The sequence below is a fragment of the Gallinula chloropus genome (assembly GCF_964237585.1).
Source record: "Gallinula chloropus genome assembly, chromosome: 20".
NCBI lineage: Eukaryota > Metazoa > Chordata > Aves > Gruiformes > Rallidae > Gallinula > Gallinula chloropus.
Window position 1 is genome coordinate 3,396,096 of NC_140105.1, and position 15,605 is coordinate 3,411,700.

Here is a 15,605-nt window from a genome sequence, read left to right on the forward strand (position 1 = left end):
TTTCCTTTAGCTAATTTTTTTTCATATGAAACTAATTATTATTTAGCCACTTAAACTGTGTTACTTTTTGACTGTTTAACTGAACTGCAGATGTATTTATTGAAATAAACACTGAGGTAACTGATGTCCCTCTTGTTTCAACAGGGTACGTGAAGCTGCAATGACCAGCTTAATGGAAGTGACGCTTCTGCTGGTTCAGACTGAGACGGAGTTGATCGATGCCAACGTGTAGGCTACTTGTGCTGTTTTTGTGTCTTATCTCTTACAATGACATTCCAGTCCATACAAGAAAGTGTTGCTTACAAATTGTTTGCTTATTTACTCCTTTACTGAGTGTGGCAGAGCTTTTGATAGAAGCGCATGAAGCTTATGCTCCTCCAGATGCTGAGAATATTGATCTGTTTTTCTGAGAAACTAAGGTTATTATGAGAAATTGTCTGGCAGTCCCACCTTAGAAAGTGTCTGGGAGATTTGGTTTGTACTTGCCACCTCTGTGGAGCTTGGCAGTCTTGTTTACTTGAATAGAAAGCAAATTTGACTCCTTATCCGGAGCAGCACATCATTAATATGGATTGCGATTAAATGTGGAGATGAGGTTGTACTCATTTCTATTTTCTGTGCAGAAGTATTAGTAAGGAAGTACAGAAAAACATAATTTACACCTCTGATTTTTAATTTCATAATACAGCACTCCTAAGAGTGGGGAAAAAAACCCAAACTTACCAGTTTTTAAGGTTGAGCTGCAGCAAAACCTACCTCAATGGTGCTAACCCAAAAGTTAGCTGAATAAACACTCAACTTTGAGGGACACTTTGAAGGAAAATACTGGATTCTGTAGGAATACAGTACTCAAGCAGTGCCTGTTGTCCAGCAGCTCCCTTCTGCTGCTCTGTTGCAGATGTAGATTATGCACAAGAAACTTAGAAAAGCATTCCTGCCAGCTGGATCATATTTTCTAAATATTCTGAGTCTTGCTGTAACAGAAGGAATTCTAGCTGCTTCTCCTGTCATTAGTTGTCCTTTCTGAAAGAGTATAGTATTTTGCAGCTGAGAATTTGGTTATGAATATGAGCAAAATAGAATATGGTTAAAAACTAGCCAGAGTTGAAGAAGTGCTTAATTTGGGATACACAAAATTTGGGGTAGATCTTCCCTTCTGGTATGTATGCAGTTTTCTACTTGAAAATGTGCTGCTTTTTTTTTTTTTCTTCCAAGGTTCCTGCTCTATTTCTGTCTGAAATGGAGCAGTTCATTGAAATTGTAAAGCACCTTCGTATCTTTTTGAGTGGAAGGTGGTGTATGAATATTAAATACTCTGTAATATTAATGTCATGACATTTTTTGATTGATTTATGGAAGACAAAGTTTTAAGATTCTATCACCTTGGTGATATCTTACATCACTTGTACATTCATTACAAAGAGTTAAACCAGAATACATGGCAACAATTTAAATACACATTCTACTTAATAAATTATGTGATGAATTGTTTTCTTCTTTGCAGCTGCAAACAGATTATGTGCTGGTTGGCCCAACAGTCAGCTGAAAAAATCGATAAATTCCGGGCTCATGCAGGGTCTGTGTTCCTCACTCTCTTACATTTTGACCACCCTCCAGTTCCACACATACCTCATCGAGAAGAGCTAGAGAAGATATTTCCAAGGTAATATATTGAAGAAGGCATTCTAAACCAGGGAAAGTAAAAAGATGCATGGACACAATTACACCTAAAACAAGCAGCCTGATATAATTTCTGTGCCCAGGTACCTACTACAAGTATTGCTGCATGAAGACAAGGAGCTATCATAGAAATGTATGGAGAAGAAAGACAGCACACATACAAGACTAATTTTTCTTCCCCTTTCCCTAGGTCAGAGAAGGAAACTCTGAACTGGAATGCTGCAGCAGAAGCTTTCCCTCGAATCACTCAGCTTTTGGGTTTGCCATCCTACCAATACTATGTGCTGTTGGGTCTCTCGGTGTCTGTGGGTGGATTGACAGAGACAACGGTAAGAAAGCAGAGTGGCTTTCCTGTTTGGCAGGAGAATGCAATTACCTCATACAAAAGTTCACTCTTTAGTCTATTTCAGTGGCTAGTACAGATAATTATTTGTATGAGAATTTCAGAGGAATTTTTTTTTAAAGAAATAAGTCTAATAGTATTTTTAATTATATTTTTTTAATATTAAAAGGATTTTCTAGAGTGATTGAGCAAGCAGGAAACAAGGACTAAGGACTCTTTGTTTCTCATTTCCTGACCTAATGGAAGCAGCTGAGTGTTTGAGCCTGTTGGCTCAATCAACTCTTATGTTTATTTGCTCACCTTTCCAAGCTGTTAACAGAGGAAGAGCTGTTCAGCTTGCTAAATACTGTGGCTAAATGCAACGTGATTGTTCCTTTAAAATGAGGTCGATCCCTGTTTCCATTTGTTACCTGTGTTCTCTTGTTTTCTTTTATTTGGAAGTGATGCAAGGTGTTAATTATTAGTTGTCAATATGCGTTAACGTTATGATCAGGTTTGGGGTATCATAGAGTTACAATACAAAGAAACATCATTCAGATGTCTATTAGAATCTCTGAGCTTTGCAATCTCTGTTTCATTCTTCTGTACATGAACAGTCTTGATTCCAGTTTTGGTACTCTGTCATGCTACTAAAATCTTCCACACTTTCTTACAGTTTTAGGGTATCCTTCTGCCCTCATATTACAGCTTGACGTGCTAGTTTCAGAATTCTTGGGTTTGGGATGTTTGGCTTGTTTGTTATTTGATGTAGCAAAAGATGAAATATCTGAAAACAACTACTGGGGTAAGGCCAGGATTTGATACCAAGTGGCACTGCAGAAACATACCAGACCACCTGCAGAATATTCTCGAGTGTCATTTAAATCTTTAAACTGCAGTGGCCCTGTAACAGAAGGGGGAGGTCATGAGTCAGCACCCCACAGTGTCTAAGAGTGTTTCTAATTTAGGTTGCCATGTCTAATTAAGAAAGCTGGTAGAAAAGTGCTAGGTGTTGGGCAATGCAGGTTTGTAGAAGGAGAACAGCTCCTGCTGGGTTCCCAGGAGGAAGGAGGTAATCTTTCCAAGCTTGTCTCCACGACTTCCACTTTCTGTTCTTACCATGAGCTGTTCAGAATGTGCCCAAATGATGGGGTTTGCCTGGTGCCATGGGTACTGGGCTCGTGCTCCAGAGATGTCCATGTGCCTCTGGGATTCCTCTAGCTCAGAATTCCATGTCTGGGCAGCCTCATGTATTAAACCAATTTTGAGAATGTTAATGTTTCTAACTGGGCAACTAATTATATAGTAACAGCTGCTTTAAACCTTTGAAAACATATGCCTGTTGGTTTGTGACAGTCATTATTGGATAGACAATGTAACTCTTAGCAGATTTTTTTAATAGCAGGCATGCACATGAGATTCAGCTTTTGGTCAAACACAGTTAATTATAGGAGGCTCCAGCAAAACCAAAGTTATTTGTGTAAGTATAAAAAGGGAGGGAAGTTGTGGAGGGACAGACATTCTGACTGCTAACCAAGGTCAGAGGAAAATTCTTATTCAACATTTTCATCTTCTTTCCTTTTTTTTTTTTTTTTGTTTTTTAAAGTTCTGGTTGTGCTTGGTTTTGAGAAGCTAAACAGTTCAGTTACTTCTAGCTCCCTTCCCTTGTTAACCATCTGCCAGTATATTTAAGAGAAAACTGCTGTACTGTTTTCAAAATATGATTTTGAAACGTTAACTTTCTGTGACCCTGCATTCTTCTTGAACGCCAAAGGCTTGTTCCGGTTAAAATATTCTCCAGGGCTCTGGCTTTAGAAAGAAGATGACCTAATTCTCCTTTGAGCCAGATGGAAGTGCAAGGAAGGCTCAAAGTATAGGGTGCTTACACTTAGAGAGGTTATAAAGTGTGTGGTGAATTACATTTAATACTTAAAATGTGAAGATCAACCAGAATTGATGCATCTTGTAATGACTTGTGTTTCCCACTGTTCTATCAAAGCCTGTAGCATGCTTTATTGAATATCCAGGGACTGGTTTAAAAACATTAATAGAAAAGTTTTAAGAACTGTTCCTATTAAATCCATATGAAAGAAGCCAGTTGTTAAAATCTTGGATAATGGAACAAGATTATTCAAATGTGTGTTCTTGCTGTAACCTCTGTGCGTTCTTGTGGTCTCTTCTTTCTTTTCACTTAAATATATGCACACATCATATGTGGACATAGAAGTTAGAGAGTCAGAAGATTCTTGTATACTGCAAGGCAATCTGAGTTCAAATGTCATTTTCATCTTGGGGAATTAGCTGGAGAAAGGCTCTATTGTAATGCAGTGGTCAGTGGCTGTTTTTCCATAGTTAAAATTGCTCTGCAGCACAGTATATTTAGCAAGAGTAGTTCTTTGTTTGGCTTTTTAAAGAGATTTTCTGAAATGAGCTGTGTGGGGTATCTCGGAAACGCTTTGGTGGCATCATGGTTGCTGAAAGAATTACAGCTTAAGCATTTGAAGTGATCTGGAAAAACAGAAGATGTCATTCCCTTTGGGATTTGGCATTCTGCATCATGGCCTTGGTTCAAAGGGCACTTTCTCTGTGTAGAAGAATCTTCTAATTATATATCTGGCCCACAATGATGCATAATTCTTATGTCTGCATAAAAAAATCCACTCAGCATATGGAGATCAGAACTATACAATGGTGGTCTTTCTCCTGCTCACAAACCCTGTAGTTTCAGGGCTTGAGATATAATTTTGATATAATCTTGTGATTGTTCAACTACACTGCATTTGAAATTTTGTTAAAGCACAGAATGTTCTGTGATTCCCTTCCCTCCTTAAAGAGTGAAAATTACAGCTTAAAATGTTACAGAAATTTTAAGTAAAGTCTTAAAAAAAACCCCAAAAAACCTGTCCAATTTATTTTGGCCATTAAAAGCTTTCTCCCAGGCCAGTACCAGGATTCCAGCATGAGTTACCAAAGACCTGTAAAATTGGAGTAGCCAGTTCCAAAGCTATCCAAGGAAATTGCATGGATGTTACAGCACCTGACAGAAACTAAAGCCCATTTGTGACATATGGTTATTAACATTATGTATGTGCCAAATCCATTACACAATTTCTGTTTTACTTTCCTCAAAACAGAGTAATTGTTTGCCAATGTTTATGACTGTGTGTACCATTAGGAGAAAATACAGGGCTTGGAACAGCTCTGTGTGTTCTTGCAGCTGAAAATGTTGGGATGTTTGTAGGTGATGTTCTAAAGCAGCTGATTACTGTGACAAATGGTATGCAAATTAATGCATATTTAGGTTGAAGGAACAGGCCCCAAATCCAGATTTCTTGGTTGATAGTTCTAGAGCAAAATACATTTCAGAATAATTTCCCTCCTTTTTTTAGGAAAGAAAAATAGTGTGAGTGGTTGTATTACTACTTCTCATAAAATATCACTGACTTGAGTCTTAAGAGTTACTGGCCTCCAAAGATTTGATTCATTAAAAGGAGTGTTGGAAGTAAAACAAGGGAGACATGGTTTCACTTCTGCTAAAATTTAAACGATACACAATTTTTTTCTGAAGTTACTGGGAAAATAGGCTACTGCCACTTCAGAGCTGTAAATTTGTCAGGATTAGAAATGATCCAAAACCGGGGTTATTTATTGAGCGTAACACGGTTTCTTCTGCACGTGTTACAGGAATGTTCTGACTCTGTCAGTAGGTCTTTCTGTGTTGCAATGTTTCTAGGAAAACTGAAGCCTTGAGCAATTGCCTGGATATAAAAATGCTGCCTTTGCCCAGGCCTGTCCAGCAGTTACTTGCTTGACTTCCATTCATGGTGCGTTAGGCACCAAAGACAGAATTCTATTAAGGTACCTGGGGCTCCGAGGAGACTGATAGCCATTAGGGTATTTCAGTCTGAACATCTTCAGTACAGGCTCTTCCTTTCTCACCAGGCTTTTCTATATGGGCTGGCTTTTCCCCTGGTTTAGGAGGTAAAATCCTTAGGACTTAAATTTTAGCATCAAATGAATGGTTCCTTTGAATGCCATACACTTTGTTGCGTACTCATGGCTTAAATGATGTAACGCCTTGGCAAACCCTCTTCTCAGGCCTTCTTATCCAAAGTTGTCTGAGTTCCAGCCCATTAACCTCCTAATTTCCTTTCCCAGTTCTTGTGCAACCCCAGGGAAAGGTAAATGTCACACATTTGATACAGTGTGAGTTCTTGGTTTGGCATAGGCGAGGAAGGAATTTGGAAACTCTCATCTCCACAAATACGAGCAGTAACGGTTATAGATTGTGCTTACAGGTTGGGAGAAAAGAAAGGAGTGGTCATCCCAGGAGGAAATAGGGATTTAACCTGTCTATCTAATGGTGTCCTGTTAGGGGTTCTTCCAGTAAGGTTCCTGTGGTCTGTGCTGGCTATTTGAAAAATGCCCCATTTTGAAATCTCCGAGCAGCTAGCTGATGATTGATCCACACTCGTACTTTCATATAGTTTAATTACTTCCTAATGAAAAAATGCTGCCTTCACTATACAGGTTTTTCTCATTATCTTGCTACTCTGTCTTGGGTTTGCACAGCTTTAGAACAACCTATGTGTAGCTCTGCTTCCCATTTCTTTCGGGCCCACTCTTGCCCTTTCAGTCATTTGAATCTACAGGAAAAGCATTAAGGAATTACATTTTCCTTAAGAAAAGCTGAGATACCTGCATAGTAGTTTAAAAGACAAATAGGAGAGAAAATTACATGGTTAACCATACACACTGTAAGGCACACTGAGACTCAACTCAGATGTAACCCTCCTGCTTCTCACTGTTCTCTGCCAGTGTAAAGTAATAAGGCAAAATACTCCTTTATATGTAATAGTCTTAAATGCAGAGATTGTTTTAAAGGGTAGCATACAATAATTAAGCAGGCTTTAAATTTTCAAGAAATCTCCCTTACAGCTGTGTGTTGTGTAAAGACCTATCAGAGCAAGGATGCAGTTTATACTCAGCACAGAGGGAAACCCACCAACATGACTTCTGGCACATGGAAGAACCACACTCAGCTCGGTTCAGGATTTCTGATTAGTATAGCTGGATTTTACAGATATTTAAATGCTTTTTGCTGGGCTTTGGCTATCATTTTGAAAGGCAGAATATCTGAATAATTTCTTTAGATTGCTGGACCCTTTCAAAGAAGTATTTCTGCATCGCCCAGTATGTTTCACTCCCAAACAAATCGTTACAGCAGCAGACACACACTGCTTGCCAGGCAGTGTAGATTGTGTGCCCTGTTGTTAAGTGTGCTACAGCTTTTGAAAACTGGGTTTTGATTCAAGGCTAAAATGTTCCTTCTTGTTCTGTGCTGATGCACTCCTAAATGTTGCTGATAGTAAATTAGATAAAATATTTAAATAGAGATTCCTCTCTCTTGCTTTCAGGAAGATACTTGTAACAGTTCTCATACTGATTCTTACTTTCTTTCTTCATAAGAGGGTTAATCTTTTGAGGGAACTGATTGCACCTTTGGATGACTAACAAAATGCTGTACATGAGCTTCAGAAAGACAGTCTCCACTAACTGAATAGGCTTACTTATTGCTTACTTGACTCAGCAGAAAATTATTTAAAACTTGAAACCAAAACTAAAATAAGTTCATCCTTCAAAACTGATCTGCCCCCTCTCCCCTTCCCACAGCCCTCTTCATTGTATCCCATAGTTTCTTACAGGGGCCCTGGCCATCCCCTCCCTTCCTTCAGCACCTTGGCTGAGCCCCAGCAGGACCGATAATCCTCCACACTGGAAACAGGGAAATTCAGAAATCTGATTATGTTCATCCTTGATGAGATATTTTCCTTTGAGGAAGCTTCTGTAACAAAAAAACCCCATATTTTTCTTCTCATGCCCAAGGGAAGTCAACAAATATTTTAAAGGATGAGCCTGGAAACTAAAATCCCCCCTCTCCCAGAAATTTGAAGTCCTTAGTGATGTTTGTACAGCCTGCTACAGTCCTTGCAGGGACTCAAGGGCACAGCGTTTAGCTGCTGGGGGGCAAGGGGGATCCTGCCAAGCCTCTGCCTGCTCCCACACTGCAGGCCCAGGCTTTGAGGCTGGACGGAGCAGGTTCGGCCTAGGCTTCCAGACAAGGAGCAGCCAGCCTGGGCTGTGCTCCAGAGCGCCAGGGCCCTGGGAGAACTGCTGAGTGAAGGCTGAGCTTTGAACATGAGCACCAAAACCTCCTCCCGCCATCTTCCTAAACCGGCTGATTAACATAATGAACTTAAACCAAGAGTCATTATTTCTGAGTTGTTTTTAATTCTTAACCCGAGTTGACTGTTGGTTTGTGTGGCCTGCACCATGAGCTTGCCTGCGTTTTTCAATTACATCAGCTTGTTTAATAAATATTACCTCTTGAACTTCTTGTGTACTCGTTAACTTTCAGAGCCATAACATTTTATTATTATTATTATTATTATTACTGTTTGAAGTAGAGCAGGATAATCATAGTGGTTTGGGGATGTTTTATTTTAAAAGAAAGAAAATAATGAAGCTTTAATGTGGTCTCTTTTCCTACAATGGCAAAACTTTAAAAGTATTAAAAAAACCCTTCCATAAAAAAGGATTAATGGCAGTAAAATACTGTCTTCCTTTCAAAGGCTGATAGTGAGTTTATTCACTCAGCTGCTCTTGGAAGGGGATCTTCATGGTGCAGGTGTACACCTCAGGCAGGGATGGTACATGTAACTGTGCGTAGTCAGTGCTCCTGTGTGTCGCAGCGGAGTTTGATCCTTGTGCCTTCATTTGAGGTTCCCTTCTTCTAGCTCAGGTACTCTGCCCAGAGCCTTTTTGACTACATGAAGAAAATTCAGAATGATTCCAGTGCTATGGAGAGTTTTTGCAACACTTTGCTGAAGGTCTTTGAGGACAACCTGCGGAATGACCGGTAATGATTTTCATTTGGTTTTTTATCTTTCAACTTCTTTGAAGTCAGATGTGGGGCACATCTTTGTTAATATGCCTAGATGAAGTACAACTGACCCATGTAAATTTGCTGTAAAACAGGTCTTTGGTACAGCAGTACCTTTGGTAAATGTGTAACAAAGGAGCGTGGGTGAAATATTTTGCATTTACTGTGCTTTAATATTGGGCATAATGTGATAAGCACGGACTTTTATAGAATGCAGTACTGGGGGTTGTATATTGCTGCACATTTTTCAGTGTAGCCCAGGCTGCATTTTGTTTAGGTAATATTTTTTCACAAATACTTAAAGTATAATATTGAATATTTTTCTCTAAAGGTGACTCATTCTGCATAATGAGATTAATTTCTCCAAGCCTTACTTATCAAACTTGAACAAAACAGAAAATACTCCCTAGAATGGAAAAAACGATGACAATAGAATTTTCAATTTTATTTTATATTTGCTTCTTTTCTCAGCTGTTAAAATGGAAAACGTGACCAGTTATTCCAGCTGATACCTTGAGTGTTGGCTTCTTTTGGTAATCACTTGTAGTGAGAAGGTGGTGTAACTCCTGATCCGTTTTGTGGAACGTGTTGTTTAGATACTAGAAAATAAATTAATATTTTCTATTATTGTTAATTGCTTTTTCAGGACCCTGCAAGTGTATACCAGGCATGGTGTTAATTAGGTTTTTTTCTTTTTGGCTTTAAGGGAATGTCCCCATCTCAGCCAATGGGGATGATTTAGCCAACACACAGAAGTTACCGAGCAACCCTCCTCTGTGTAAATTAGACTTCTAATTTAAATATGTGTAGGTGGATAGGAAGTTTCTTTCTTTGCTTCTCATTAAAAATAGTGTATATATGTATGCCAACAAGTGTATTTGCATCATTCTGTTGTTTTCTTTCACCAGGGTGTCTGTACCTCTCCTGACAATGCTGGACCAGATGCTGGCTAATGGCTGTTTTGATATATTTACCACGCAAGAGAAGTGAGTCATTGAAAATATTTTTTTGTTTATTTTCCACCATGTAACAGGCCTCTTAAATCTTACACTGCTGCTGCTGAACATTGCTCTAGGTGTGGGTGCAGAGGGCTCTGTGTGTATGGATACAGCACTGTGGTTTCATTTTCCTGAGGTGGGGCAGCTGTGACCAATTCTGGACCAAATACCCTTGAAAAGGTCTTGATAAAGTCTTTGACCCTCGTATCATGAAGTTGTTTCATTGTTTCAATATTAATCAAATGCAGTTTGCATGCTTCACCTGCCAGACTTGGGCCTGTATCAGATCCACATCCTGTCTTTCCTTGATTGGCTTCCCAAGAGCTCGCTTTTTGGAGCATGTTTGTCCTGGCACCGTGAGCCTTTAGCAATGGCAGTGGCCTGTTGTGATGCTGCAAAGTAGTGTGCCTACAAGCTATTGCTTCCAAAACCCCACTGCTTTTCTTAATGCAAATATCGCCAGAGAACTTAATTAAGATTCTAATAAGAACAAAAAAAGGCATGTCCCAGCTTCTCCATACCGAGTTCAGTCTTCTGGAAAGTGTTTTGTTAAGGAATGGATAAACATGAATAAGAGATTCCAATGTGAAATCCTGCTTTTTTGCAGATGTTTCTAAGAGTGTGATTCTAATTTCCGTTAATACTGAAATATCTTCCACAAACTCTCCCAGGCAGCATCTTGGCACATCTACAGATACTTGTAGAACTGTACAGCCTGAATCCTATGAGCACGTAGACTGGATATGGAATCTGTTGAGTCAAGAATTGCTGACAGCATATGCATTTGAAAAGCTTTTATCACTCTTAAGAGCTTTAATTGAGTCTACTTTTATATTTAGATAATGTCTCTTAAATCAAATTTGGCTGTCCCTTTTTGAATGGGAATTTAAAATTAGTCAAATATTCACAGATGGGATGAGTATTGCTCGTTCGGTTTGGTAATCATGGCGGTGATCTGTGACTTCCACATGGGCTCCAATCTTGCTGGGGTAGGATAGATTGTGGGTTAGGAGTCCCAGGTAAAGTCTGTTCTTCCTGCATGGCAGAATGTAGTTCCTGCATGTGGAGTTTCTTAGCAATACAGGTACCTCATGGTCAAGAGGTGATCACAAGCAAGTCACTGCATGTGCTTTGTGGGGAGCCAAGTGCCCCTGACATGCTGGGATCCGTGGTGCTGTAGGCCCTGTGTGCAGGTCAGCAGGGCGTTGTAGGTGGGTGAGCCCCAAATTGTATTTAGTGCAACGTTTGCATTTGCTTTCTTTGGTGTGTGTTGTTTGGGTGTCATTAGGGATGGATAAACCCTGATGCTGACTCCACATTTTTGGAGGACAGCTGCACCTTTTTGCGAGGAAGAATATGGAGAAGTGTGACTTTGGGTCTGGTTTCCTGAGTGGGACCAATTATCCCTATGAAGAGAGGCAGAGGGAGCTGGGTTTGTTCAGCCTGGAGAAGAGATGGCTGCGGGGGGACCTCATTGCAGCCTCCCAGTCCCTGAAGGGAGCTTATAAGCAGGAGGGGATTCAGCTTTTTGAAAGGATAGACAATGGCAGGACAAGGAAGGAAGGTTTAGATTAGATATTAGGGGGAAGTTTTTTACAGAAAGAGTGGTGAGGGGCTGGAACAGGCTGCCCAGAGAGGGGGTGGGTGCCCCATCCCTGGGGGTGTTCAAGGCCAGGTTGGATGGGGTCCTCGGCAACCTTGTGTAGCTCCAGGCCTGAGGTTGTTGTCCCTGCCTGTGGCAGGGGGGTTGGAGCTCTGTCACCCTTGGGGTCCCTTCCAACCCAGACCAGTCTATGTTTCTATGATTCTGTGATCCCCTTTCCAAAGAGCCAGGTCATAAAGGTGCAGAAATACAGAGCAGTGTGAGCGTGAATTGAGGCACTCTGCTTGGTGGCATGAAAAGGCCACGTGTGAGTGCAGTTGCAGATACTTTGATGTGCCTGTGAGAGGGAAGGTACGTGGTTGTTTTCAAAAACAGCCGTACTGCTGATAAGCAACTTCCCTGTTGCTTCAGTTCTGCAGCGCACTTCTTGCTTGTTATGTAGCAAATAAAAACCATTTGGAGAAGCTGGAAATGAAACACAAGCATTCCTCGGGGTGTTTGGCTCCCAGTGCATCTCTTCCCTCATGTTTTAAACACACTGGGCTGAGTGGAGTTTTGGCAAAGCAACCCAGGTTGTGGGTTGCCCGGCATCAGGATTACATCTACACCAGCAACTGTCACATTAGGAAAAAGCATTTGCATTTTGAAGTTTCTGATGGATATTTTGCACTATTCTGGATGGTTTTTTTCCTAATAAAACATCAGCAGCCCAGAACAGGTTAAGCCTACACTGCTTGATTGGAACAGGATTAATGGCTGTTGGCTGGTTTGATGCTCCAGGAGCCGGGTGCTCCTGTTCAAGCACATTGCCACATGGTGTCACTCCTGCCCCACACGGGTGCAACCTGTGGTGCGTTTTCCTGCCCCTTCACACCATACAGCTCATAAAGTTTAGAATACTCAGTTTGATGTTTCTGGTGTCACCCTGTAGATGTACAGGACATTGGTGAAGCTCTCTATGGCTCATCATGTGAGCCCCGTGCAGGAGGGCAAATGGACCTCTGGGTGTTTCTCCTCCCTTGTTGTATGGCAAATGCTTTTGTTTAAATGTGTGTGTAAGACTTTCTGGAGTACTCAGTGAAGTGGCATTTCTCTTTCTTACCCATCTGTGTTTTATACATTCAGCAGAACTGTTTCTGCTTTGTATATGTGTATTTTTTGGCTGTCTTAGTGTTTTAAGATGGTACGTGTCCCCACTGATCTGCAGCTAATGAGGTCTCTCTATCTCCTGTGGATTTTTTAAATCAGTGACACTGCTGTTGCATAACAAACTGTTAAGCACGTGGCAATGGCTGCGCTGTGGTCTCGCTGCCTCCCCAGGTGATGTCAGCAGAACTGTCAGAACTCAGTTCACCTTTCTGAGCAAAAAGCTTGTGCCTTTTGCAGTGCCATGTGCGCCCGGTGTAGGTAAGGTAAGGGCTTTGGACAGATCCCTTTTCCCCAGATGCTCACTGCTTCTGCTGGCACTGTGCCCACACAGGAGAAGGAATTTTCCCAATTTCCTTTAAAGAGGCCAAGCTATTTGAGTCATTTGAGATCACACATAGGTTAGGTTTAGTTATTACAAATGTGAAATTGGTAAATGACAGAAAGTGCATCTGTTTTAAACACAAAACGCTGCACATAAGGTTACATGTACTTAAATTTATTCCAGATGCTCTTGTTCCAATTGGTCTCTTTGTCGCCAGATTCCTCAGCAGTGGCCCTGTTGTTCCACCAATTTAAGTCTCACCTAATTCACTATATTGCTGTTTGTCTGTGCTGAAAGCCAGGCACGCACTGCAGGTACTGCAACTCGTTGTCCACACGCTGTCTTTGTGTAATTGGGGGTGGGAGGAGGAGACATGTCACCATGGTAAGAAAAAACACATCTCTTACTAAGAGCAGATTGCTCTTCCCTCATGTCCCCAGACAAACAGATCTGTAGCCACAGCCTCATTCACACAGAGGTCTGTCGTTCTGGCTGCGTGTCCCTGCCTGCATCCTTTGTGTGGGTACCAGGACTCATGCAGCACAGGAGCAGTGCTGGCCTGACTGCCAGGGCAGGGCACAGGACCTTGCTCTCAGCACCTGCCAGGGGCTTTTCAACTCAGCCCTCCGGACTCTGCGGTCTGAAAGCCACGTCAGCTCTGATAATACCCTGTCAGGCCTCGTCATCAGCACTGAAAACCTGGCAATTTTATCTGCTTCTCCTGTGGTTTTTCTGATTTATACCAAGACAGCCATAGACAGCATTCTGTAGCCTCATGGCTCCCTGGGTTGTTGTGCAGTTTTCTAACCAAGTCAGTATTTCTCAGCATATGCCAGTATTTTGTTAAGATTTTTTAAAGTAATTAAACCCACTAACCCTTGTCTGGAAAGCTGTATCTAACAAAGTGCATTAACTTCGCCAAACGTCATCTCACTCCTGTGAACATCTTGTTTTAAATGTTCTGGTTTTCAATCGATGACACAGCGCAGCTTTTTTGAGTAGTTCTTATCCACAGCTTTGGATCACAGCAGCAGAAACTAAATGTTAGATTTTTGCTTTCTGCTTTACGTACAGAATTCAGTGAGGTTTCCAAAACACGCAGTCTAGAAGTAATTGTGTGTACTAGACAAATACAAAATACTTTCTTTCGCATCTGTGGTACTTCAGCTTCGAGTGTAGCAAGTAAAAGATTAAATAATTTGTACTGAAATAAAGGCAATATTCCCTCTTTACTTCTCTTTAATAGATCCTTGGAATATACTAACACCACTTGTGTTTGTATGAGTGTCTGGGAAAGGGCTGTGAGAATCACGTTTCCCAGGCTGTGTGGAAAAAGAAAAGAATTTGCTAACTGTATTTAAAGATGGCTTCATGACTCGAACACTTAACAGAACTGTAAGCCCTGTGTCTGATTACCTTGTCTGGAATCACTGGGGGAATTGGGGCAGTGAAATGCGTTTAAGAAAAACGTTCAGCCCTTGTTATGTAAAGTTGGGTTGAAAACCATAGGGAATGACCAAGGCACTGCTCTGATACATCAACTAAATGCTTTTTTATTTGGCTATGGAATATTTTCATTCCTGACAGGGTATTTCTGATCATACTGTGTTTTGTTGTTAAACACAAGCCATGGCTTGCACTGAATCGCTTTGGATACCTGCAGCACACAGGTAGCAGCAATGGAAACACTTAATGCTCATCTCTTTCCTTTCCCTATTGAAATAAAAGGTCAGTAACGTGGTGGCCAAACTCACCAGCATCTTCACCAAAGACACACCGAATGGAGCAGGTGCTGCTGGGGAAGAAGTGTCTCTTCCTCTTCCTCTCCTTTGAATGTTAATTCAGCATCTTTACAATCAGTAAATGCGTTTGACACTATTGCTCATCTGTTTTTTCCTTCCCATTTTCAGCCATCCCTTCTCAGTGAAGTTGTTTGCCCTTTGTAAAGAAGAGATCAAAAGATCCAAAGACATCCGGAAGCTTCGTTCCAGCATAGGAGTGTGAGTAGATGAAATGAAATCATTTTTTTCTCTGCTCACAGCAAAGTGAGGGACATTTCAGTGAAGTACATACCAGAGGTAACAGCTGGACCCCTCTCATGTGAAATGTGAATGAAACTGCACTCAAATGGCTGTCATGTAAGGTGGTGAGGGGTTCGTGTTCTGCTGGGCAGTTAGTGTGAAAATATGTGAAGGATCTGATGAAATTTAACCACCTTTAAAATATTGTTGATATTCTTAAAGATGCAGTGCATAATTTGCTTGTTGCTGGTAGAGAGCTTGCCTTGGTGCCAGTGCAGAATGTAGATAAAGATGAGATGTTTTGTGTGCACTAGTAAGAGCTGAGAATGGCTGCAAAATTATTGTTTGGCTGTAGGGTAAAAGGCCTCAGTTCAGGTAGCTGAGGAAAAAAAAAGACAAGGGCATTGCACAGCTGAATAAAAGTTCCTTGGCAGAAACTTGGCACAATTAGTCAGGTATAACAATGCCAAGCAATGGAATCATAGAACAGTTTCGGTTGGAAAACACCTTCAAGATCATTGAGTCTGATTTTTCTGAGCTTTCATTTCTTTACTGGTAATATCAGAA

The 15,605-nt window shown here is 40.9% G+C and overlaps 1 protein-coding gene across 1 annotated transcript in view; it reads left to right on the forward strand.

Moving 5' to 3' along the window:
- Positions 1–15,605, forward strand: part of TBCD (tubulin folding cofactor D) — a 117,132-nt gene that overhangs the window by 92,804 nt on the left and 8,723 nt on the right. Inside the window, exons 29-34 of the mRNA XM_084273516.1 lie at positions 145–228; positions 1,505–1,663; positions 1,871–2,009; positions 8,800–8,921; positions 9,854–9,931; positions 14,928–15,017. Of these exons, the coding sequence (XP_084129642.1) occupies positions 145–228; positions 1,505–1,663; positions 1,871–2,009; positions 8,800–8,921; positions 9,854–9,931; positions 14,928–15,017 (672 nt within the window). The remainder of the gene's footprint in view (positions 1–144; positions 229–1,504; positions 1,664–1,870; positions 2,010–8,799; positions 8,922–9,853; positions 9,932–14,927; positions 15,018–15,605) is intronic.